This window comes from Schistocerca nitens, chromosome 3 (assembly GCF_023898315.1).
Source record: "Schistocerca nitens isolate TAMUIC-IGC-003100 chromosome 3, iqSchNite1.1, whole genome shotgun sequence".
Taxonomy (NCBI): Eukaryota; Metazoa; Arthropoda; class Insecta; order Orthoptera; family Acrididae; genus Schistocerca; species Schistocerca nitens.
The window spans coordinates 936588611-936615876 of NC_064616.1; the positions used below are offsets into that span (position 1 = coordinate 936588611).

General features: G+C 41.3%; 1 protein-coding gene across 7 annotated transcripts in view; it reads left to right on the forward strand.

The window, feature by feature from the left end:
• The window catches only part of LOC126249014 (coiled-coil domain-containing protein 177), a 280978-nt gene that overhangs the window by 211127 nt on the left and 42585 nt on the right, over nt 1-27266 (forward strand). For all 7 annotated transcript variants that reach the window (XM_049950607.1, XM_049950605.1, XM_049950608.1 and 4 more), the window contains 2 exons: nt 22368-22559; nt 26791-26970. In XM_049950607.1, the coding sequence (XP_049806564.1) occupies nt 22368-22559; nt 26791-26970 (372 nt within the window). The remainder of the gene's footprint in view (nt 1-22367; nt 22560-26790; nt 26971-27266) is intronic.

Sequence of the window (27266 nt, forward strand, 5' to 3'; positions counted from 1 at the left end):
TGCATATAGGTCTATTGCAGAGATATGAACCATGGGAGCAAGGGGTTGAGAGAGGTGGGGAGGATATTTCTCATTTTTGAGTGTGGTGAGAGGTAGTCAAAACTCTGGTGGAGAACGTGATTCAGTTGCTGGGTGGTAACAAGTCATGAGTGGGATGATGCTTTTCAGCCAGTCAGTGGATATGTGGGGTATGGTACATGACGGGTGACTGGGGAAACAAGGCATTATAGATCTGTTTCTGGACAAGATGAGGAGGGTAATTTTGGACTGTGAAGGCCTCAGCAGGACCCTCGGTATATTTGGAAAGGGACTACTCATCACTGCTGATGCAATGACTGCATGTGGCTACACTTGTGGAAGGGATTTCTTGGTGTGGAATGGGTAGCAATTGTCAAAATGGATATATTGTTGGTGGTTTGTAGGTTTCACATGGATGGAGGCATAAGGTGGTGCCATGCAGGTGCCCATGGCTGTACCACAGTTTTATTTGTACGTGATGCCATAAAAGGAGAAGTAATTTTGGGTGAGGATATCATTGGTTGTGGTGATCTGAAAATAGATTGTAGGTTTGGAGTCAGTTGGGCACAGTGGAAGGTAGGACTCAGTGGTAGTAAGGTCATGGGCACCAGTCTCTATTCCCATCTGAGCTCCCATTCCAGCCTCATGCATGCCTCCCTCAGTGCACCTACATAGTCCTCCCCCTTCTCTGCTTCTCTCCTCTCCCTCCCTCCCCCCTGCCTCCCTCCCTCCATCCAACTCCCACCCCCCTTCCCCAAACCAATAGCTGTTAATATCTATCTAACAGTCTACTTTCAATGTGCCCGCCTGCCACTTGCCTCCTCTACGTAGTGAGTAGCAATCTATCCTATTTCATATTTTTGTTATTTAATCCCAGATTTTCCAATGAATGTGTAATATATTTTTCATTATAGCATTACTGAACTTCTGGACTAAAAGTCAACATTTACACTGTCCAGTCACACTAATATGACCACCTGTCAAAAGCCCGGACAACCACCTTTTGCAGTCCGAGCCACTGCGAGACATGCAGGAAAAGAATCAGTGGCATTCTGGAAGGTACCAACAGGGATACGGAGCCATGTCAACTCTAGTGCCACAGTCAGCTGTGCTCGGTTCCTTGGTCGAGGATTCATGGCACGAACAGCCCAGTTGATGGGGTCCCACAGATTCTCGATTGAGTTCACTGGCCAGGGGAGTACGGTAAACTCATCCAGGTTTTGTTCGTGCCACACATATACACTAGGAGCTGTGCAACACATTGCATTGCCCTGCTGGTAGATGCCATTGTGCTGAGGAAAAACAAACAACATGTAGAGGTATACATAGTCCCTAAAGATATATGCAAACTCATGTTGATCCATTGTGTCTCCCAGAATGACAAGATCATCCTGGGAATTCCATGAAAACATTCCCCTGACCATAACGTGCCTCGATTGTTGCAGGGTGTTTGCTTTCAAACATTTCATGCTGTACATGTCAACAGCCGTCTGTCCAGTGGGGCATAAAAAGTGTTTCATCTGAAAAGGCCACCTGTTGCCACTCAATGAATGTCCAGTTGCGTTATTGACATGCAAATTACAACCTTCATTGCTGATGAACAGCAGTCAGCATGAGTGCATAAACCAGACACCTTCTGTGGAGGGCAGTACGCAGCAATATTCACTGAATAGTCATTGAGGAGACAATGTTGGTATCTCCTCGGTTCATCTGCGTAGTCACTTGATCAACAGTTGCACTTCTATTTGCCCATTGTCTCTGCAGCCACTATTCACTCCTGTTGTCTGTGGCCTATGGTATTCACTCCTGTTGTCTGTGGCCTATGGTGCACGACAGCGCTGGTTTGGATAGTGCCATTTTGCAATTCACGGTATACTTTAACCACAGCGGCAGGTGAACAGTTTACAAATTGAGCCATTTCAGAAATACGTACACCCTTGGCTCGAAAGCCAATGATCATACCCTTTTGGAAATCACTCTGCTTCCACATTATGACCAGCACTGCACTGTTTTCCACATCTGCATCCCTGCCATTGGCCATCTGTGATTGGATTTTGCAAGTTGATGTTGAACATAAGCAGTAGTCATATTAATGTGTCTGGACCGTGTGTAATAGCTTATCAGATATAGTCAGATAAAATTATCTGCCCTGTTGATGCTCTATGATAGCTATCTATGATACATCCAGGAGCTCTTTAGGCAGCCCTGGCTGGGGCCCCATATTGTGGTGATGGATATGGTGCCAGTGACGCTACAGGAGGATGACATTGGGACAAAGTAATTCATCAGTTCTTCAGCAGTGAAGAAGTTGTAGGTGAACATAGTACAGGTTTCATCACATTTAATTCTCACACTTACCCAAGTATTTTTATGTTTAACTCACTCAAGATCATCACTGACTGTGCAGCACTGAACCCAACACTAAGCATCTCATTAAGTTATGCTTTCTGTCATAGTTACTCAAAACTATAAATAGAATATTCTAACTTTAGCTCCATGTCTCTGACAGTGTGGTGCAAATTACAGTTAAGAGAAATATTCCTTGCCATTATCACCTATCTATGGTAGCTGAACACAGTTTTCTTTGTGATTGCCCTACCCCTGCACTCATACATATCACTTTATCTTGTGTTTGTATGATGTAGGTGTGTATAAGTCCTGTAGTCTGCTGCAAAATGAACAGTGGCGTGAAAGTGGCTAATATGCTTTTTGCTAAGGTACTCTCTAACTTTGAGGAAGTTTGAGTCTTGAAGTTTGTATTCCATTTACCACAATTTTTCACTCCTTCTTTCCTTATTCTGTTTGGTGTGAATGTTCTTATTTTTCTAAATTGGATGTTCACAACCAGTGTGATACTTCAAGATATCTGAGATAGCTTTGGTGTGAATCTTCAAAATCCCAGAAGAGCCTCTACTGGAGTCACACTCGGGAGCTCCAGTCACCGAGATGAGCACCCTGTATCATATTCAGCAAAAGGTCACCCTGTACTATTCATAAGAAAGTTGTAAAGCCAGTGATGAAGATAAGGATATCACCATAATAGGCCTCCATAGCATTGAGGCCAATTTATATTCTGAGTAACATGCATGTGTATTGCTTTGTGTGTCACTTTTATGTGTGCTGTGGCAAATGCACGTTTTTGTCTAGATGTATACCTAATAATCTGTCAATGGATAAGTTTCCAAGAATGTATATGTAGTCATATGTGTAGCTATGCTCAATTTATTTTGTACACCTTGTGACTGGATGTGCAGAAGACACCACATAATCTGGCCTCCATTGTAACTCTGGAGTCTGCAGCTACAACTTGTAGATCATCTGCATGGTTCAAACTCCCTTCCCACACTCTAGCCATTTCCACTTGTACTAGAAGAGGCTTCAACACATTGTTACAAAATACATGCCCACATGTCAACAGCAGAGGGTGTACGTTGGCAGTCTTCTTAATTACCATGTAATTCTGAAGTCTGCCTGATAAACATATCAATTACAAACTTCCTGGCAGATTAGAACTGTGTGCTGGGCCGAGACTTGAACTCAGGATATTTGCCTATTGCTGGCACGTGCTCTATCAGCTGAGCTACCCAAGCACAACTCAGAACCTGTCCTCACAGCAGCATTACTTCCTCCAGTACCTCATCTTCTATCTTCCCAACTTCCCAACATTCCGGATACCAGTTACAGTTATTCAAGACCCATTGGTGTTATCTTCAGGTGTGTCTTCACCAAATGAGTTAAGTTGTTCTGGTGTATACTTTACATTTTATGTTTTACTTGTTTTGTGTATGTTCCAAAGACACGTACAGTGATAAGCTCACATTGAGTGTGTGATCTTGTAGTCCTACTAGACATATTCATGAATCAATCAATATAATTAAGTATACTTCCAGTGGGGACACCAGGCTAGAGTCAAGTAATACATTTGCCAGCACCAGGTAATGTGGGTAAAGAAAAGCCGCAGATTAATGACTGCAATGAACTGTCTTTGCCTTACTTGTCTCAGCCTGCTGATGTGTACTATAAACCTATAAGAACTTTTGGAAATTTAAGATTTTGAACAAAAGAAAATTTGCATTTTAGATAACTACAGCCAGAGGAGAGCACTAGGACTGAGGTGAATTATGTGATCAGCATCATAAATCCAATAGCTTAAATGTCATTAACTGAAATGATTTCATATATCAAGATTTGTGTCTGAAAAGAAAATGTAAAGGGAATTCAATGTTTAGAAATAAAATACATACTTTAAGCCCAGATAAAATGTGCGAAAGGTAGTAGAGTGTGTTATCAGAAACCTCTTAGCATAATGATGTAAATAACACAATGTTGTGTGAAAGTCATAATAAAAGATATAAAAATTAATATGGAATATATTAATAGAAAACTTTTCAACATGATAAAGCAAATAAAAGATGACTTCTGGTAAAATATGTTTAAAGAAACAATAATTGTTTTATTAAAAGTCACGTGCTCTATCATCTGAGCTACCCAAGCACAACTTTTTTGTGCAAACTAAAACATATTATGTGTAAAAATTTATTACTGTCATTATCTTTTGTTCACAAAACAATGGTTTACAGTGTGGCTCATACGAGGAACCAGTAATTACCCTAATAGCTTTTTTATGCAGTATTAAGATGTCATGCTCACAACTAGAGTTTCCCCATAAAATAATACCATATGTCAGTATTCTTTGGAAGAAAGAAAAATGGGATGTCCTAAGATACTTTTTGGGTACACAGTCCATAAGACACCTTAACATACAAATTACTTGTGAAAGCTTTCCACTAATATATTGTACATGTTGACCCCAAGATAACTTATAATCTAAATATCCCACTATAAATGTACCATAACTATGATCATCGGACAGAAACTTGCCTTTCAGACTAAAAACCATGTGCTGTGTTTTGTTGTCATTCAGTAAAAAGCCATTTGCTTTAAACCAGTTGGAAGCTTGGTGCATTGTCTTTGGAACACAACTTTGAAGGCTACTGAGATCATTACAACAATGAAGAAAGAGTGTATCATCTGCATATAGAACTGTACTAGACTTTATAAATGATGGTAGATCATTGATCATTATTAGGAACAGTAAAGGGCCCAATAAAGATCCTTGGGGAACACCTACCTTAACTTGTTCCATTTTTGACATTTCCTTCCAACACAGACGATTTGTCTATGGTTCTGTAGATCCAATTTTACACTGAATAGCCAAAGAAACTGGTACACTGCCTAATAACATGTAGGACCCCAGAAGCACCCAGGAGTGCCACAACACAACACGGCACGTACTCAACCAATGTTTGAAGTAGTGCTGGGGGGTAATGACAGCATGAATCCTGCAGGGCTGTCCATAAATCTGTAAGAGTATGAGGGGCTGGAGATCTCTTCTGAACAGCATGTTGCAAGGCATCCCAGATATGCTCAATAATGTTTATTTCTGGAGAGTATGGTGGCCAACAGAAGCGTTTAAACTCAGAAGAACTCTGTAGCAATTCTGGGTGTGAGGTGTCACATTGCCCTTCTGGAATTGCCCAAGCCCATCGGAATGCACAATTGATACGAATGAATGCAGGTGATGATTCAGGATGTTTACATACATGTTACCTGTCAGAGACATATCTAGACATATCAGGGGTCCCATGTCACTCCAATGGCACATGCCCCACACCATTACAGAGCCTCCACCAGCTTGAAAAGTCCCCTGCTGACATGCAGGGTCCGTAGATTCATGATGTTGTCTCCATACCTGTACATGTCCATCTGCTTGATACAATTTGAAATGAGACTTGTCTGAGCAGGCAACATGTTTCCAGTCATCATCAGTCCAATGTCAATGTTGGCAGACACAGGCAAAGTGTAAAGTTTTGTGTCATGCAGTCATCAAGAGTATACAAATGGGCCTTTGGCTCCAAAAGCCCATCTTGATGATGTTTCGTTGAATGGTTCACACACTAAGACTTGCTGATCACCCAGCATTGAAATCTGCAGCAATTTGTGGAAGGGTTGCACTTCTGTCATGTTGAATGATTCTCTTCAGTCATCATTGGTCTTGTTCTTGCAGGATCTTTTTCCGGCCACAGCGATGTCAGAGGTTTGATTCTACTGGATTCCTGATATGCATGGTACACTTGCAAAATCCCCACTTCATCGCCACTTCGGAGATGCTGTGTCCCACGCACTTGCACTGACTATAACACCATGTTCAAATTCATTTAAATCTTGGCAACCTGCCATTGTAGCAGTAGTAACCGATCTAACAACTGCACCAGACACTTGTAGTCTCATATAGGTATTGCTGACTGCAGCACTATATTCTGTTTGTTTACACATCTCTGTATTTGAATACACATGCCTATACCCGTTTCTTTGGTGCTTCAGTATAATAATTTAAGGCTGTTACCTTCAGTGCCATATAATTCAGTTTTTTCCAGAAGTGGTGTGTGCTCTACACAGTCAAAAGCCTTACTCAGATTACAAAAAGTGGCTTGGGGAAAGCCTTTATCCTCAAACTCTTGATGTATGCATTTGACTACAAAGTCTGTAGCATCAACCGTTGACAAATGTTTCCTAAAACCATACAGTGATTCACTAATTATTCCTAGATTTCAAAGTAAACATATAATTGTTGGTAAATTACACATTCCAGTACTTTAGAAAAAGCCAGGACTATAGAAATTGGCTTCTAGCTCATTAGGAAAATATCCCTCAGCTATGCCCTTGTTTATACAATATGTTAAGGGATACACAGTACAATCTGTTACTTTATTTAGTATGTTACAAGATATGCCATATATATCTACACAGTCTGATTTCAGCTATTTTACTATTCTTAGGACGAGAATAGGAGGACCTCGGAGATGGCAGACATGCGTGTATTAGCTGGTGGAGGAGGAAATTAGTGTTTAACGTCCCGTCAACAACGAGGTCATTAGAGACGGAGCGCAAGCTTGGGTGAGGGAAGGATGGGGAAGGAAATCAGCCGTGCCCTTTCAAAGGAACCATCCCGGCATTTGCCTGAAGCGATTTTTAGGGAAATCACGGAAAACCTAAATCAGGATGGCCGGAGACGGGAATGAACCGTCGTCCTCCCGAATGCGAGTCCAGTGTGCTAACCACTGCACCACCTCGCTCGGTATATTAGCTGGTGGTTTACAAACATTTTTTGAAAGGTTCTCTGATGAACTAATATCAGGTTTGATAACAGAATTTCCTACTTCCTCAACTGATTTAATAAAATAATCATTGAATTTTTGGGGACATATATTAATTTTCTTTTTTCTTTCACTTTTAGCAATACCATTTATTGGTTTCCATGTTGCTTTGCACTTGTTAGTGCTGCAATTGTGTGCTTTTTTTGCTTCCACAATGGCTTTTTTGTAATCATTCCTATATTTAAGATAGTCTGATCTGGCATGGTCAGTCTTCAGACTTTTACATACATTGTGTAACATTATAACTTGGTTTTTCAGATTTGTTAATTCGTCACTATACCATGGATTTTGTTCATGTGTGGCCTTGCTTTTGAAGCCTTTATCAATTATTTTTCACTTCCTTATGGGAATACTGTCATTAAATTGTGTCAAAGAGCCTGTCAAATGTTAGCTTTGCTGACAAATCATTACACAATGTATAATGTGTGTCACTATAACACTGGCCAAATTAGTCTCTGTCTGCAAGGGACTTATGAAACCAGACAGCTTTATCATTTGTGACAGGTCTGGTGATTATGAATTTTGGGACAGGCCTTGCAATATTACTCTTGTTAGCAAAGAACCTAATTTTACAATTTAAGGGTACAGAATCATGATCTGAGAATGGAAATACTGTCACATCACATGATTCTTCTGTAGCTTCAAAATTGACAAAAATTTTGTCAAGATATGCTTTATCTCCTGTGGGTATATTATTGATAAAGTGTAAACTGCACTGTCTTAGAAGATTTTTCAGCTCAATGACACTACATTTGTGTGTTGTTACATCAAAATTTGAATTCAGGTCTCCACTTATTACAATGTCATAATGCAACCATTTTGATTCTCCAGATATATGTAACAGCATGTCAAGTTTTCTAGAAATACACTGGTGATGCCCTTAGGTGACCTGTACAAGGATAATATTATTAATTTAAAACTGTCAGTGACTATATCAGCAGCTTCAAAACTTTGTTCATCAGGCAAATACTCTAGATCCAACCTATTAAAGGAGCAACTGAGTGACTGATTAATATAGATTGCTACACCACCTCTTCTATGCATTTTACTACAGTAACTATAAGGAGCATTCAAATGAAACCTGGTCAGTAGTGTAAAGTAATGGTAACAATTTTACTAACTCAAAAATGTAGTTATACACAGTACACATACTCAAAAATAGTCGCCAAAACTGTTGGCCTGTTTATCCTACACATACTCAAAAATAGTCGCCAAAACTGTTGGTCCATTTATCCCATTGCGACACTAGCCAGTCAATTCCATCCTCAAAGAAGCTAGTAGGCTGCTGTTGGATCCAGGCGTGGACGGGAGTGGAGGCCCACGCTGATATCCACTAACTGATGGATCTCGTCCACAGTGATTCTGCGGTTGTCCAAGACTAAAGCATTCTCTTCCGCAACCATTTCCGGTGTGATGAAACAATGAGCTTGTCCCGGATGAGCATCGTCTTTCAGTGACTCGTGCCCCTCAAGGAATCATTTGCGTCATTCCACATCGCTTGAATGACTTGGACTGTACTCCCCATTCACAGCCTTCATCTGTCGATACATTTCATGGCCTCCAACTCTCTCTGCCGCCAAAAATCGAATCACTCCTCGTTGTTCCTGCTTACTTGCCTGCATGTTCGGTAGTGGATGATAACTTTTGTGACCACCTTCTCTTCAGCGTGAAACCACACTGGCACTATGCAACATCAAACTGTGTGCACACAACAATCTCTCTACCAATAGATGGTGCCACCATACCCACAGTTATGTGGCGCCACCTTACGTGTAAGGCAAAGGTAGATGCACACACCAGTTTTCATTTGAATGAACCTCATATTTGCTATATTATAGTTGTCAAGTATCACAACTGTAAGTTCACCATCAGTACCCCAGTATTCACTTAAACAAAAAGTATGAAATTTATTATCTATGCCAAAAGTATTCACAAAAAATTCTTTATTTTTTATTCCTTGAATTTTAATATCAAAATTGTTATTCCCTTCAGACTGGACCTTTTGGTGAGAAGCTATAGTCTCTTTTACACTCCTTACCTTATGGGCTTCTTCATCTTATGCATTCTCACGTGTCCTCTGGTGGATGGGACTTTACTTGCGGCAACTACTGTCCGTGATGCGCCGTGCCGATGTGCACCTCCTGCAATCTTTCTCGTGGCTACTGCACTCCTCCTCCTTCAGGGGGTGAAGCCACTGTGATCCACTGCGTCGAAAGGTGGAGTGCCGTGCGGTAGCGATGACCTCCACGTCCATTGGAAGGCTGGAGTCAGGGGTATCTGCCAACCCTCGAGCCAGAACCTTCGAATACGGTTGGAAGTGACCCACATGAAGAGGCCCACCACTGGAGCCTGGGTCAGAACGGGCGACAAGCCATCGAACTCCGGATCCCGGTCCACCTGGGAAGGGGCAAGCCCCAGTGGCGGGGACAATGGGGAAGGGATGACCACAGGTGAACCAGCCTCCTGAGAAACCGGGCCTGCGAGGGGGGCCTGCTCTTGCCGGGGCATCTCTAACGATGGTGATGCCAGTGCTAGAGCTACTGGAGGCCACCAAGGCTGAGAACCATCACAATGTGGCGGAGTCACAGGTGGGAGGGGCGGTAGCGTCCCCTGAGAAAACAACACAGGTGCCGGCAATGGGGGAGCCGGTGCCCGAGGGGTAGGAGGGTGGGTGCCCAAACATGGACGTAGCTGATTTTGGTGACAACGTACCTCCCAGTCCCCCACCTGCAAGGTATAGAGCCGGTCGCCATTGCGGCACAGGACCATCGCCGGTATCCAACGTGGATTGCGACCAAACCCACGTGCCCAGACCAACATACCCGGTGGAAAGCCGGATACCCTGTTTTGTGAAGACTGGCGAGGACCAGGCTGGAGGAGGTGCAGCAGAGTCCTATGTTGGCGCCCGTGTAGGAGCTCTGCGGAGCTGCGTTCTCCCATCGGTGTGGTCCGGTATGCCGTCGGGAAAAACGTCAACGCCTCCTCTGCAGGAAATTCGTGCACATACTTTTTCATCTGCATCTTAAATGTGCGCACCATGCGCTCTGCTTCCCCATTCAATTGTGGATGAAAGGGGGGAGAGCAAACGTGCCGAATACCGAAGCGCCTACAAAAATCCTGGAAGGTCTGCGAAATAAACTGCGGTCCATTGTCCGAGACCAGGGTGATTGGCAGACCTTCCACAGAAAAGATTTTTGCTAGTGCCTGGATTGCAACTTCTGAAGTGGTTGAGGAGCAGCGAACAACATATGGGAAGCGGGAATAAGCATCAATGACAATGAGCCAAAAGCCATTGAGAAACGGGCCCGCAAAATCTATGTGAACACATTCCCATGCCTGGGTTGCAGGTGGCCATGAAGAGAACGCTGACCTGGGAGATGCCTGTTGGCTTGCAAACTGGGAACAGGCGGCCACCAAGTGCTCAATTTCTCTGTCAATACCAGGCCAGTACACATGTCTGGGAGCCAAGGTTTTAGTACGGGAAACACCCCAGTGCCCCTCATGTAATAATGTGAGGACTTCCCTTCGCAAACTTGCAGGAACAACCACGCGAGGAGCTGTATCATTGGTAGCCAGAAGGAGAACTCCTTCCAACACTGAGAGGCAGTCTCGTAGAACAAAATAATTACCAAGAGGGTCCGAGGCCCGGCCTGGAGGTCGGGACGACCACCCCTGCTGAACGAGGCGAACTACTTGCCGGAGAACCGGGTCAGTTGCCATTTGCCTGGCGACTCGAGAGCTAGTGATCAGGAAGCCATCAACCGCTTGACGGGATGCCACATCCAAATGAAAACACATAATCTCCTCCTAATCGAACTTAGGATCCGGGCCCACCGTAAGACGGGAAAGAGCGTCTGCATTGGCATGCTGTCCGGTAGGGCGAAAATGAATGTCATAATGGTACTTAGAGAGGAACAAGGCCCAGCACTGTAATCTGTGGGCCGCCCTATCCGGGATCTGAGAGGTGGGGCTAAATAACGATATTAATGGCTTATGGTCAGTGATTAACTGAAACTTCGTGCCATACAAGAAAGGGTGAAACTTGGTAACAGTGTAGACAATGGCCAAACCCTCTTTTTCCACCTGGGAGTAATGGGCCTGTGCGGGACTAAGAGTTTTAGACGTAAACGCCAGTGGCTGCTTGGAGCCATCCACGTTGCGATGGGCCAGGACCGCCCCACCCCATACTGCGAGGCATCTGTAGCCAGGACCAACGGCTTATTGGGATCAAAAGTAGCCAAACAAGGCACTGACGTGAGGAGGCCCTTCAACGAGGTGAAGCTCAATCGCATGCAGGTGACCAATCAAAAGGAACACCCTTGCGCAGAAGGCAGTACAGGGGGCGGGCTATGGTGGAAGCCCTGGGAATGAACCAGTGGTAATAGGCAATCTTGCCTAAAAAAGCTTGTAACTCCTTCAACGAAGTGGGCCACGGAAGGTCAACGATACCTTGGACCAAACTTCCTAGCGGCTGGATGCCATGCCGAGAGATGGTGTAGCCCACATACTCAATGGATGGTTGGAAGAAGTTCGACTTAAGCAGGTTGCAATGCATGCCCACGGACCTGAATTTGAGAAAGAGGGTCCAAAGGTTGTGCAAGTGTTCCTCCATGCTGTGGCCTGTGACAATTATGTTGTCCAGGTATTTAATAGAATGAGGGATTGTCGACGTGACATGCTCAAGATAACGCTGAAATATCGCCAGAGCACTGGATATTCCGAAGGCCAACTGCTGGTATTGGTAAAGGCCAAACGGGGTGTTGACGACCGCCAGCCGTTTGAGGTCATCATCAAATGGTATCTGATGATAAGCCTCCGAAAGATCAATTTTTGAAAAATATTGGCCTCCCGCCACGGCGGAGAACAATTCATCAGAACGAGGCAAGGGATAGGTGTCCACCACCAATTGGGAATTAATGGTAGCCTTGAAATCTCCACTAAGACGTAATTTTCCCAAGGGTTTCCTGACAATAACGAGGGGCGAAGCGCACTCACTAGAAGAAATGGGAAGAACAACCCCGAGGGTTGTCAGCCAGTCCAGCTCTGCTTTTACCTGAGGGCGGAGAGCCAAGGGGATCTGCCTCGCGTGTATAAAACGCGGGTGAGCCGACGCCTTCAACGTTAAGTGAGTTTCAAAGTCTGAAACCTGCCCCAGGCCCTCCTCAAAGATATCCGGAAAGTCAGAGATCAAAGATTCTAATGATTGATAGGGAACGTCTTCAGAGACCAACTGTACGGTGTCAGTGATAGAAAACCCGAAAGCTTGAAAGGCATCCAAGCCAAAAAGGTTAGCAGAGCTCACATCACTGGCAACAATAAAAGTAAGAGGCCGAGTGACTCATTTGTAAGTCACGTTGGTAGTGAATTGACCCAGTAGGGGAATGAACTGTTTACCATAACCGCTTAGATGCCGGTAAACAGGCGCCAACGGGGGCATCCCGAGGTCGGAGTAAGTTTGTGCATTAAACAAGGAAACTGCCACGCCCGTATCTACTTGCAGTTGTATTCGGCGCGACCGAACCGACACCTCGATTAAGAGTTTGTGTGCCGATGTGTCAGGAGCCTGGCCTGATGAAACTTCCTGAATGTCAACATCCATGTCCTCTGTACCTGCTTCCTTCGATTCTTTTGAGGCTGAGCGGCAAACTTTAGCAATGTGTCCTTTTTTATTACATTTGCGACAAACGGCCCAATGCTGGGGGACTCTGACCGATCATGATGTATATAGCACGACGCACAGGACAGTAACAGGGGCCGGCGGCCAGAATTCTGTTTACTCGCCGTGCTTGAGTGGCCGTAACGGCCGGATTGTACCGCTCGCATGTCGTCCATCCCGGACGCAGTGGACGCGGCCGCGCCGCCCTGAACCGCCGTGACGTCGCACCACGCTTCCAACTGTTGACCTGTGGCGTGAGAGACTTGATACGATTGAGCAATGGACAGGACTTCCTCAAGGGAAGGGTCTTCCAACTGCAGGACCCATTGCCGGACCTCCCTATCAGGGGCCAAACGAACAATGACGTCGCGCACCATAACGTGGGCATACAACTCGTGCGACTGCTCCGTGACAAAATGACACTTTCGACTAAGACCATGCAGGGTAGCAGCCCACGTTCGGTAAGACTGATGACGCTGTTTCTTTCATTGATAAAACTCGACCCTAGCTGCCACAACATGCATGCGGCGGCTATAATATGAAGACAGCAATGAACACAATGCGTCAAAAGACAAGGACGAGGGTTCCTGCAACGGTGCTAGCTGCCGCAAAACTTGATACAGCGAGGGAGGTATCTAAGACAAGAAAAGAGCACGACATACCTCCGCATCGGCACCATGAAACGCCTGGAAATGCTGCCGAAGGCGATGTTCATATGCGTCCCAATCCTCCGCCGTCTCGTCATATGGGGCAAAGGGAGGAAGGAACGACGCTGGAGCAGAGTGCGTGGAGAGCAATGCCGGAAGCACTTTTTTCATGGTGGCCATGAGCTCCATCTGCTGCTCAACCAAAACCCACATTAAATCCTCCATGCCGTGGATAAGCTGGGAAACCGGAACAACGACGCAACACGCGAAAGAACGACCCTACTCGTTGCCAATTGTGTAGTAACACGATTCACATTTCCATCGCACTTCACATAGTGTAGACTGGGAACTGTCCGCTAGGCATGCCCGATGTGAACTGACTGGGCACGGTCTGTGCTGCCTGAGTTGTTGTTGTTCCGCCGGCCGAATTCTCGCGTACCCTCTGGTGGACGGGACTTTACTTGTGGCAACTACTGTCTGTGATGTGCCGTGCCAATGTGCACCTCCCGCGATCTTTCTGGTGGCTACTGCAAAACCACTCCACATTTGCAGAACACATAAGAGAACATAATCTAAACCAACTACTAGAGAAGAAGACATGAAAATAATTAGGATCAATAACAAAAAAACACATCTGCACCCTGCAAGAAAATTACCACGTACAGAAAACCAAAGCAGAAAAGAAAACCATGTTGAATGATCAAGTACATATCCCAAACAAATCATTGTTTACACTAATAGATAAAATAATAGAATAACACAATAATAGAGTACTATTGTCATAATAATAATAATAATAATAATAATAATACCACCACCCAACCCCCTTTCCACACACCTGTCCGTAAATCTCTCCACTAAAAATTTAAACCAAAACTCAAATGGAAAAAAAAAATCCATGCATGTATTTTCTCTCTCTCTCTCTCTCTTTCTCTGCCTCATGATGACTGGGTGTTGTGTGATGTCCTTAGGTTGGTTAGGTTTAAGTAGTTCTAAGTTCTAGGGGACTAATGACCATAGATGTTAAGTCCCATAGTGCTCAGAGCCATTTGAACCATTTCTCTCTCTCTCTCTCTCTCTCTCTCTCTCTCACACACACACACACACACACACACACACACGTGTGCACGGGCGCGGCACGCAAGATAGAAACATAACAGAAATAAATAGACATTAGTTTTCAGTATATCCTTCATTAGGTTGGCAACATGTATGTGTAGGTAAACAAACCAAACAGGATGAGATACACAATGAACTCAAAGTAATTATGTCTATATTGGTGTTATGTCTATATTAGTGACAGAAGACTGGTAGTGCGTCACAACAACAAAGACAAACAAAATGAAAAGTGGGAAGAAAAGTGTTCAAAACACAGAAACATGCTTATGTTTCCTTAATAGAGTGGTAGTGCAACCTCCATGTGAACAGATGAGAGATGACACTGCTGCCGACTGAAAACAGGAATAACCATAAGTAATCACTTATTTGCATAAAAAGCAAGAACTGAACTGTTTTATAATCTACAAATAATACATGTAAAACAAATGTTCATCATTATAGATCCCACTGATGATGCCTTAAAGTGAAAAAAAAGGCAAAATGTGTCTTGGAAAATAAAATACAGTGCAACAAGAAAAGGTGCTTTTATTTAAAAAACAGATATTTCTGTGCTTACTGTGGAGGATGGCCACGCAAACAAACTCGTTATCTACAGAGAGGCTACAAGATGGATCCAGCTGGAGGCTGCTCTGAATGTATTATTGACTGTCAAGGCTTTTAATTAAATATTCATTTCTTTAACTATATTTTTACAGGAGATCATGCTTAATTTGCTTTGTCATGCTGAAAGGTTTTTTAATTAACTAATCCTATATTACTTTTATGCATCATTGTGTTATTTACATTGTTATGCTAAAAACAATTAATAGACTTGTTGTTACATTTTAAAAATTTTATTCAGATTTTAAGTATGGATGTTATTTCTACACATTGTATTTTGTTTTAAGTTTTATTCTCAGGCACACATTTTGCCATATGAAATTGTTTTAATTGTGACTATACAAAAATGTAGCTAATGAGTTCATGATTCTGACCATTTATGTACCTCAGCACTAGAGCCCTTTACTGACTATAGTTATATTCATATAAGTACTGGACAATCACAGGCTGTCACCAGTACTTGCTATGTATCTATGTGTATAGACTGCAACATGATGATACTTGTATCAGGACACCTTTAATGTTATATATGATTGATAGCCACATTTTTTATGTATTCCTAGATTTTACAGACGTTTAGCACCTCCAGCCAACTGATCTTATTTTTGTCATGTTAGTGCTTTTTTCTGCTAGTAACATATGTGATGATAATATATCTGATGATGGCTGTAAGCCAAAACCAGTCATTATGAATTGTGTGGTGTCCATGACCAAGGTAGACATTTATGAATAAAACAGCACAATGATTGAAACTTCCTGACAGACTAAAATTGTGTACTGGATGGGAACCTTGCCTTTCTTCGGCAATGCTCTTACCAACTGAGCTATCCATGTCCCATGCTCTCACAGCTTTTAGTCCACCAGTAAATCTCTTCTATTTTCGAAACTTTCACTAGTAAGAGCACTGCCCACAAAAGATAAGGTTCTTGGTTTGAGTTCCAGTCCAGCACACAGTATTAATCTGCCAGAGAGTTTCAAACCAGTTCACACTCTGTTGCTGAGTAAGAGATTTGTTCTAGAAACACTCACCTCATACACGATAATTTTTCAGAGTGTACAGAAATGTTTTCTGCAGAAAGTACAGATAATCTGAGAATGGAAATACATCTTCCATTTTTTTTTCATCAGTTTAGACAATAATTAACATCAAAGTATTTTGTTTGTAATAACAACTTTTGCAGACTGTCTGTGTCTGGAATGGGTGACTATGCACAGATATTGGAACAAGCATTCAAGATGGATATTTCCTAGTCTATGTTGATGGCACATGACAGATATGTACAAGAAAAAGTATGTCAGTATCACTCAGTGATATTTGGCAAGAAGAACCTCTAGCTGAGCACGAATGAAATATGGCATTTCCAAAATTGTTCCTCTCTTTTGTTCAGTTCACTACTGAAATGCTTTGTGCATTTTGTTGTTAGTAGCTTTGTTTAGATGAAGTACCTCCATGAAATCATAATAATGTGATTATTTGACATGTGAATTGGTTAGTATTACATTCTTTCAACTTTTTAATTGTGATCTACAGAAAAGTGGCAGTACTTCTGTAAATACTGGTTTGCTTGAAAAATGATATGTAACTTTTTGATACCTTTTGGCATTATCTGTACATCATTTGATTTCCTGTACACAAAGATGTCACTGTGTGTGCATAATACAGGGTGGGCAAAATGAAACTGGCCCAGAAAATATTTACAGTGATACTGATGCGGGATTGTCTCTCATTGTCAAACATCACAGAAAATGCTGGAAATGGCCACTGTTGATATTGGTGCAGCTTTATGCTCAATTTATCAAACTGTGAGACTTGCATAATTTATCAACACAGAGAGCATGAAATGCTAATGAAATATGTTTTCATACGTTCCTAAATTATTTTTGGATGTTTGCTGTGCCTCTCATGTATGTCAGTACTATCCAGCAGTCGTACCCAACAGTAGTCAATCATCATACTTGTTGCACATTGCCCCTGATAGTGTTGCTCCAATGTACATAAGGTCCGATGAAATCTTCCCCCACGTTCATCAGAGACTTGTCCAAGAGCACCAGCAGGAAAAGAATCCAAATGTGTAGAATTTGCAGTTTTAATTACATGTTGCAACTGAGATTGCAGCAAGACTGTAGTGGTTCATTGACTGACATGTCACTAGTCTGCTCTCTTGTTTCCAAAGAAATCAGAACACAGTTTTTTGAAAGAATTCCAGCAGTCTAGTTCAAGATGGCTAAAAGCTGTGATAAAATCAAGATCATGAATAAGTTGTCTAATTTGAGGGCCAACAAACGCCGTGCTTTCACTTTGGCTTCACACAAGGAATTTCTGACATAAGCACATAAAACCAGGTCCAGCTTTGTCCACTGCAACAACAAATGACTTCATAAGTCTAAGATTTATGTGAAATGGTGGTGACAAATTCACCAATGAAATGTTTGCTACATTCTTCCAACCATGTTCTATTTGTGTATGGGCAGGCAATATCTGTCTGTCATAATGACTTTTCCAATCACAGATATCCCATTCACAAAGAAAACAGCAATGCTTTGTATACACAGACTGTAATCCTGCACGTATCCCAATTACTTTGAAGTCAATGTGGATTTGCCACTTGTGGCTGTTACACTGAATTTTATTCAACAAAACTTCCATATTGCTGTATGTTTCCTTCAAAATAGTGGCATAAGCTATGGGAACACAGGATGTATGTTGCTGTTGTGAAGGAACATCACTTTGATGCTAGTTTTGGAGCCGTCAACAAATGGTCACCATTCTGCTCATACATGTTTCATTCCCATAGCATTAAACAGACCATTCACATCATTGCACTAACAGAGTGAGTCTTCCATGTTAAAGGACGATGTAAAGGTAGCCTGATGATGTCAGAAGAAACAAACCTGAGCATCCTTGTCTAGAAAATTGCACTGTTTCAGACGCAAACCTGAAAGTTCAGCTTTTTGCCTAAGAAAGATTGAGGTTCCTAATGAGTTATTCAGATCATTTTGTGTCAGGAAATGTGGCATCATTTCTTCATAATTAAGATCAGAGCTTGCATTCTCCACATCTGTACTAGATTCAACCTTGGTTTCAACTTACAATGACCACATGTCTGGAAGAACAGGGTCAGGTAAGGAAGAACCATTCGGTATGGGCTGAATAGCTAACTTTAGGGAGGGATACTTTTTAGTCTTTCTATCCTTGCCCTTCACCCTGTTATTTTAAACATGCAGAAATAGCAGTTATCTACGTGATTGGTAGTTTCCCTCCAGATCATCAGAATAGCAAAAGGCATTGCAACTTTACCTTTTTTTTTCACCCAACCTTTAAGACAAGATGAACAGTTCACACAAACAATATGTGGTGCCAATTTTTGCTCCTGATCATCTAAGTTGCATCCAAAATAAAGATCGTACAATTTCTTCGCTATGGGTGTCACTTGTCATCTGCATGATTTAATAGTGTACCACCCAAAGATGTAGCAAACATTATTTGGGAGGTTTAAAGATACACATGACATTGTACAAACACAGACAGAAAATGCACCACTAAAACAAAACAAAACACTCAGCACAAGGTATATTTAGATTGTACTATTCACACTTGTGAATGCACAGCCAAACAAAGGAAGGATGTCCTCATGACTCATAAGAACATGGTCTTCAGGAGCAACAAACAATGAGTCAAATGGTTCAAATGGCTCTGAGCACTATGGGACTTAACATCTTAGGTCATCAGTCCCCTAGAACTTAGAACTACTTAAACCAAACTAACCTAAGGACATCACACACGTCCATGCCCGAGGCAGGATTTCAACCTGCGACCGTAGCAGTCCCGCGGGTCCAGACTGCAGCGCCTAGAACCGCACGGCCACCGCGGCCGGCTAACAATGAGTCACATGCACTGTTGATATGTTATAAAAGATTAAAAGTTTCTGGTAGTCGCATCAAGAGCATGGCAATAATTCCATTCTGCTGAAAACATCCATAAAGTCATTTCTTAAGAAATCTATCTATTTGATTTTTATAATCAGTCTTGTGTAATTAAGTATTTTTAAAACTGAGGGTGCTACATAAACAAATAACATATTCATGCTCCGTGCGTGTGTGTGTGTGGGGGGGGGGGGGGGGGGGGGAATGCAGGGTCAAAATGCATAAGAAACATATCCATTTCCGTCCATGAAAATTTTTTTGTTGATCAGTCTTATTTGAGTACACCTTGCCGTTTTGCCCCACAGGTAAAAATCACAGGGAGAGAGGTGAAGTAGTTAAGGTGGCTAGGAGATTGCACTGCCTCTGCTGATTGTCCTGTCCTCATTGAACAACTTTTGCCCTTGTGACAAGGTTGTTGAGGTAGTGCTCTTGCTCCATTCTGCTGAAAACATCCATAAAGTCATTCAACTTCTGTGAGTTGTTTGACATGGGGATAAAACATTCTCTCAACATACCAATTAGCAGTTTGGTAAAAAAAATCATCTTGTGATATGGACACAGCCATGTTGCACCAAACATTGACCTTGAGATTGTGCAATGGCTCTTCAAAGTACTGGTGAAGATTTTCTGGGGCATAATGGTGCACGTTCTGTGAGTTCAATACACTGACAAGATGAACCAGGCACTACAATAAGAAATGAAAAACTGAGGATTCAGAAGTTCTGATGCCACTTCACTCAGAATCCATCAGTAGAACTCAACATGAAAAAGTTGCCTGGATGCTTTAACTTGTGTACAACTGTAGATTTGTAAGGATATAGGTGTAGGTCCTTTTTGACAATATTTCAATATGATGATTTATTAATTCCAACTTGCACAGAAAAATGGCATTGAGATTTCATCAGATTTTGTTTCATTGTTTCCTCCATTCGAGTAATGTTTTCAGCTATTTGATCTCTCTTCAGATAGTTATGGTTTTTATTCACTACAGAGCCCACTTCACATTATTTTGACACATGTTTTGTGCTGCAGACTTTACTGGAGATTTTTACAAAACATTTCCAGTCTTAAACTCTTGTGCAAACATTTCCGCACATATATTTTTTTCCCCCCACGAATCTTGGCTCACGTAAAATTCAACAATTTACATGTGTTGTTTGATCGTGAGCACCATTTTGTATTGCATTCAACTAGTCACTATACACGTCTGCTCCACGCACTCACTCAAACATAATGACACAGCAAAGTACTCGCGACAGAGCGTGCAGGAGATACACATGCATAGACATGTGGCAGCAACTGACTGGTACATAAAAATCATGGTTTCCAGCATTTTCTGTGAGATGAAGTTCTCCTATTCATTAACAAGGGTCATGACCTCGTTAGTATTAAAATATTTTCTGGGCAGAAAGTGGCCATTCCCACTGGTAGTCATGCACAGGCATCATCAGTTGCAACAAATAGTGCAGTAGCAGACTGTAGTGGAGTAAGGGCTACTTTTCCTCATCATAAGGGCTGTTGGAGCTAGTAGTAAGAGGGTGGAATTAGCTTGCAGTTTGAACAGCAGAAGGAACAACAAAATAGAGCAAAAGGTTAAATCATCTTAGAAATTTCTTTTATTAATTCTGCTTTTAATTACCTTAAAAGTAAAACATTTGTGAAACAATTTTAGGTGTGTTGTCTAGTCAGAAGCAGCTGAAGTTGACATGAAAATTGTCAAAAATCTAATACTGAAATTTAATGTGCTAAGAAGTCAGTCCTGGTGTGGGTTTCATGTGGGACACTTTGTGTCACCTATGATCAACTTATGAGCATAATTTGAGGAAAGATACTATGTAATTATGCCACATTACAAGGGAATTTTGTATCACATATGTAACTGAAGTGATGATCAGTATAGATGAAGGAAAGAGAGTTTAGTGCAAATTTTTCAGTGCAGTAGGACAGCACAATTAGCTGCCTTGAAAAATATCAGTCAGTGACATCTCTTTTTATTATTCAGGATGATAACAGCATAACCCATTAGTTGCCTATATGCTAAGAATGTTATGTTAATCCAATAAGTGGAACATCTACAAGGGACATGGAGTAAGAAATTGAGGGCTATGTATGTCACTAAAAGCAGACCAATGTCAGCACAAGGTTTAGTACAAGTAAGTGCTTTATTCAAACAGCAGTTCCTTGTGTGACATACCTGCCAGAGCAATTCTCCGGTGGCATCAACACAGCCTATTGATGAAGTGTCAGGGGAAATTTATGACCAATCACAAAGGTAGTTCACAAGTTTTCCTGTAAAATAGTTTCCTAGGACTTGATGGAGTGTACACAAAAAGAATAGGCTGCCTTAAAAGTATTTATAAAGCGAAAACAGCCAAGTTAATCTTGACAGTCTGAAGTATGTGATGTTTGAAGTGTATTTTAAATGAAGACCCAGAACCTTAATAAAAGTTTTCTAATTGCTGGTAACTTTTATGTTACTACAAACTCCTTTGAATCTTCTTGGCTAAACCAAAACTGAATGAAACTGGTTTTTCTTAGGTTGTCAGAAAGTGAGTATAGCTTTGGGTAGATTTCTTGCACAAGCCACATTTTTAATAGCCTCATTGATTGTTCTATAGAAGATACCAGTACATTGTTTCACATAATTGTTCCTGTGTTGTTTTCTGTTGTTTTCTGTTGTTACTGTGACCTTTGCATGTGGCAATGCTTCTCAAATATAAAAAATTCAAGTTTCATCATACTTCAGTCACTGTGTTGAAGTGTAGATCTTGCCTGTAACTATTTGTCAGATTGGAGGAGGGGAAGGATTTACCAGTTCCATTAGGACTGTGCTTAGCAAAGAACCATGGAGTACCAACCAAGCTTTGGGGTGATGACAGCTTTAATTTTTTATGTAAATAATCTTTTGGGGGGAAAACACAGGTTAGTGTGCTCAAAAATAAATGAATTTTAAATGTTACCTGAATAAATTGGGAAGTATGAAATGTAAATTTTAAGAATATATCTTTTTGATTGGTGTAAAAGTGATTTAAATCCTAAGAATATTGATGTAAAATCCACAAAAATGTATAAAGCTTGTGCTGAATGAAATAATTTTTGTTTCCTCTATATAAAATCATCAGTATTAGCTGCACAGTAATGCTTTTTGCTGTAGGTGTTCTTTATGGTGTGTTACTATTGTTTCAGTATACAAATGAGCAAGCTCAGTTCCAGAAAGAGTTATTGGCTGAAAAACGTCGCATTGAAAGTGCTGAAAATGCTAGAAAGTTGGAAGAAACAAAGCTCAGTCTTCGCAAATCACAATTGCGGCTTGAGAGGAGCATTATGGAAAAAGAGGAGAGGGCAGCCATGCGAAAGAAAATTGCTGAAGAAAGAAAGGTATTCTACTAAATGTGATTGGTTCATTTTGCAACTATTTCTCCTATTTGTGTATTCACTTCATGCACAGTGCAGTTACTGGACTGTTTATATCTCAGTTCACGGAAATATGTGTCCAGATACTCTGGACAGTAACCATCTAATTACTATGTATGCTGATGATACATCTTGTATCTTCTCGGCAGACAGTGCTGCTAGTTTAAGTAGATACATACAGAATTTTCTTGACAACATAAATACCCATTTTGAGAACAATAATTTAAGAATTAAAACAGACAGAAAAAATGTAATTCCCATTCAGTCATGAGCATAAAATAAAATTCATTTTATGAGTCAGGATGTTCTTGTAAAAGCATACTTTGTAAGTTCACACTAAAAAAGTGACTTTGCTTGCATTTCTATTGAACTGTTTGTCATGGTGTGTTAGCACTTAAATGTCCTTGTGCTGTAATATGTTAATCAAGTCAGTGGCAGTGAATGAGCAGTTTGCAACAGATGTTTCATTTTGCTCCACTGGAAAATTTTGTGTATGGGGACTTACTCATAAGAAATGGCAGTAAAGCTTCTGATTTATGTACTTACCAAATACATAAAATTAAAGGTGGTCACCCTCAAACCAGTAACCATCAGAGTCTACAAACATCTGCATTTGTTTCTTCTGCAGCTCTAACCATTTCTGAATGTTGTTTTAAGAGAACAACTGTAGTGTGCCACTACGCAGCATGTCTTGTGGCCAGTGCATTGCCATGACACGAGCACCACCTGTGAGTAGTTGCAGAGTGCTGGCCCTGGAGAGGGTGAGGCAGGCAGTTGGTGCGAGCTTGTAAACAATTAATGGCTTGAGAAAACAGTTACTGCCACCTGTGGTTGGCTAGTTTGTCCAACAGATAGGTGAAGTGGTGGACTCAATCTGAGATGAAATGTACTGGGTGTTCTGTTTCATTGTGGCATTGTAATTTGGATTTATGACCAGCTTGAATGGATTGCATTTATTGACAGCACAAGGGAAACTAGAGAGAAGCTCAGTTGTTTCTGCAACATGTGAGTGGCACTTCGATGGCATATGGTAATATGGTGCCTCTGATGGGTGTATACAGGGTGAAACGTATTTAAACCGACAAACTCTGGGAGGTCAAAACAAATATTTTTCTCTAGTGTCATTTTTTCCTATGAGGAGTATTTAAACTGGTAGAGGAAGATTTACCTGGTGGCAAATTAATTAAACCAACAAACACTTTTCCATTTTTTTATGACCAAGAGACAACACATTAACACAACCCAATTTCAATTACAGTAGATTTTCAAAAATGCCTCCATTGACACGTAAACAAAGGTTACACTGTCGGATCATGTTCTGTCCAACACGGGCAAAAACCCCAGGAGTATCCTGAATTGCTCCTGCTGCTGCTGCTATCTAAGCAACCAGATCCTCTTCTGATGCAACAGGAGTTGCCTAAACAAGGTTGCGCATCTCTCCCCACACAAAAAAGTCCAGAGGAGACATATCTGGGGATCAAGCAGGCCATGATACAGGACCATCTCTACCAATCCATGTTTCTGGGAACCGTCGGTCCAGGAATCGACGCACACAACGACTGAGACGTGCCAGCGCCCCATCGTGTTGGAACCACATGTGTTGTCTTGTAGGGAGTGGGACATCTTCCAGCAACTTCCTCAAATTGCAGCGTTCTTGCCGTGCGACGGCGTCCCTGTCCAGGTAATCTGCTAAATGACCCGGTCTCACGCAGACGTTGGTACACATCAACAAAGGTCGTATGATGCGGGATACGGCAATTAGGATATTGTTGTTGATAAACCCGCTGAACAGCTCGTCTGCTGTGGTGTGCTATGTAGTATGCACCAACCATATCAGTGTACTCACTCCAGGTGTATTGATCCATTAGTAAACAGAGACAAAGCATTACTGCACTGGTTGACAGCAGTTGCCTACAACTGAAGAGCGTAATACGCCCTCTAAGAACTGAAGATCGTAATACGGCCTCTAACAACTGAAGAGCATAATATTACCTCCACTGGTTTAAATAATCCTCAAAGGAAAAAATGACATTAGAGAAAAATATTTGTTTTGATGTCCCCTACAACCTCCCAGAGTTTGTTGGTTTAAATACTTTTCACCCTGTAGATGGCACCATTTCATTGGTAAGCTTACTGCCCATTGCATTTGCTGTTTGAATATTCTGGCCTGTACTTGTGCTCAGGGACAGACTGTAAGTGGTTATACGTTACTCTTATGCCATAGGTTGTAGTACAGTTTTACTTCCATGAGTTTTTTTGTCCTGTCAATGTTTTGTAATATTGCTGGATTCATTGGATGCGTAGTGTGAAACTGAATAATTGCATAAGAATAGTTTTGCAGTTATTAATTCAATTAGTTTCCTAAAATTTTTTAGTTAAGTGATTTTAAATTAAGTGCTGAGCTCTAAACTGAGTTTTGTTATGAAGAGTATGCACCATTGTGTAAAGAGTACCTTGTGTAATAAGGTTGTCATTTATTTAAGGTAATTGGGGCATGTACATTCAGGTTTTACCTGAAAGTCCTACTTTGGGTCGCCATACAGCAAGGAAGTGTTCATTTCAGTGAATTTGTTTGAGGCTGTGTAATTTGTCATGTTGGTAAAGGCTAATATTGTTCTATTTTTCAGATGAGCAGAATGTATTGATATATAACTTGTATATAGTGGCCAATCTGAAACTAAAGTGATATCCTGTGGTTGCAACTGCATCACTCCAAACCATTGTTTATACATGTACTGAGTTACCTAGTGGAAACTGTCTGTGACATCTTGTCAGGAAATCAGCCACTCACCTATGATAAGAAATTTTCTTTAAATGTATGGAAGTCTAATTTAACTTATTAATTGATTGCAAGTAATCATTCAGATGAAGAGGTAGAAGAATGTTATGAGAACACAGAAAACTTAACAGAGAGAGAGAAAAGAAATGCATGTATTGTTATGATGGGTGATTGGAATGCGGTAGTTGGCGAAGGACCAAAAGGAAAAGCTCTGAGAAAATCTGGACTGAGAGAAAGAAATGAGAGAGGGTAAAGATTGTTGGAATACTGCAATGAAAATTTCATGGTAGTTGGAAATACTCTATTTGATAACCACAAAAGACGACAGTATACTTGGATATCTCGAGTTGACAACAGAAGGTATCAAATTGGTTACATAATGATACAACAAAGATACCAAAATTGCCCAAAGAGTGTCAAAAGCTATCCAGGAGCAGATATTTATTCAGATCGTATATTAGTAATAGCTGAGGTTCTAGTTAAATTGAAAAGAACCTAGAAAGGACAGAAAAGAGAGCACATTAACTTTGAGAAACTGAAAGACAAGATTGTGAAAAACTAGAGAATGCATATTGTGAAATCATGATGCAAGGACAGGAAACGGAATGCACAGAAGGAAGATGGGATCATTTTAAAAATGGGATCAAAAAGGCAGCTTTGAGTCAAGCAGAGAAAAAAGTAAAGAAAGAATGGGTAACACCAGGTATGATAACGACAGGGTGTATACGACCCGGGACAACCGGGAGATCCGGGAAAAACCCGGGAATTTTTTAATCCGGGAGAAAACCAGGAAAAATTAAGAAATTTTTTAGAATTCCGGGAATTTTTCATTGTTTAAGTTTTCAGTTAATTTTTTGTAATTTTGACTCGTAAGAACCGATACTCTAACAAAGGATATTACTATATCCTGCTACTGCAGTATAATACTGCAGCAATAAGACATGAACTAGAGAAAAAAAACGAAAATAAAACTTAAATTGCAAAGGAAATGCACCATATACAACAACAAAACAAGGTGCTCGTACAAGTGTCTGCCAACAGCAAAATGTGTCAAAGACTTTAGAGAGAGTATGCGATGCTTCATAACAACAAATTGCCTCCCATGAGTGTGACATCACAACTGTTTACATTTAGATTCATTTTAGCTGTTACGAGTGGGCTCATGCGCATGCGCAGTTGAGTCAATGAGTAGTACTTTCTCTCACTTCTGGCTACAGAAATGTGGTTGTTGGCTGTTGGCAGTCGCAGCAAGCAGCTAGATGCAACCGGGAACAATTTTACTCCTGCGCCCAACCTGACAGATTCATGCATGTACATCAGGTCTGGATATAGGTGGTGAGGTGAGGTAAATTATGTAAACCAACACAAAACAACTCTTTGGATACAAAATTAATGTGTATTTGTTTGTGTTTAAAGATGAGTGGAATAAGTGAAAGAAGTTTAAGTGCTGCAAGACATCGTTCTGAGATTGAGGCTGCACATCGACAGATGGAAACTGAAATGCTCATTTGGCAGCAAACACTTGACCAGAAACAGAAGGAAAGGTTGCAGAAAGCTGAAGACACTAGGCTGCATCATCGTGAGACTTATCGTAGGGTATGTTCCACCATTTTGTTGTACCATTAAAGAAAACAATTTGAATATATGTATGCTAATGTAAGTAGTTAGGAGGGTAATATTAACTGCTCATTCAAGTATGAATGATTTTATCCTATCAGAACTATACTGTTTCTGACAGACATCAATTCCAGTCCGTAAACTGATGATAAATGTATTAAATCTGCTGTACATAAAATACACAGTAATTTTTGTGATAATGCAGTGTCCTTTTAGGAATAACAGAGAAGAAAAAAGTAATAAAATAACTAACCTGTATCCAGAAAAGATCAGGG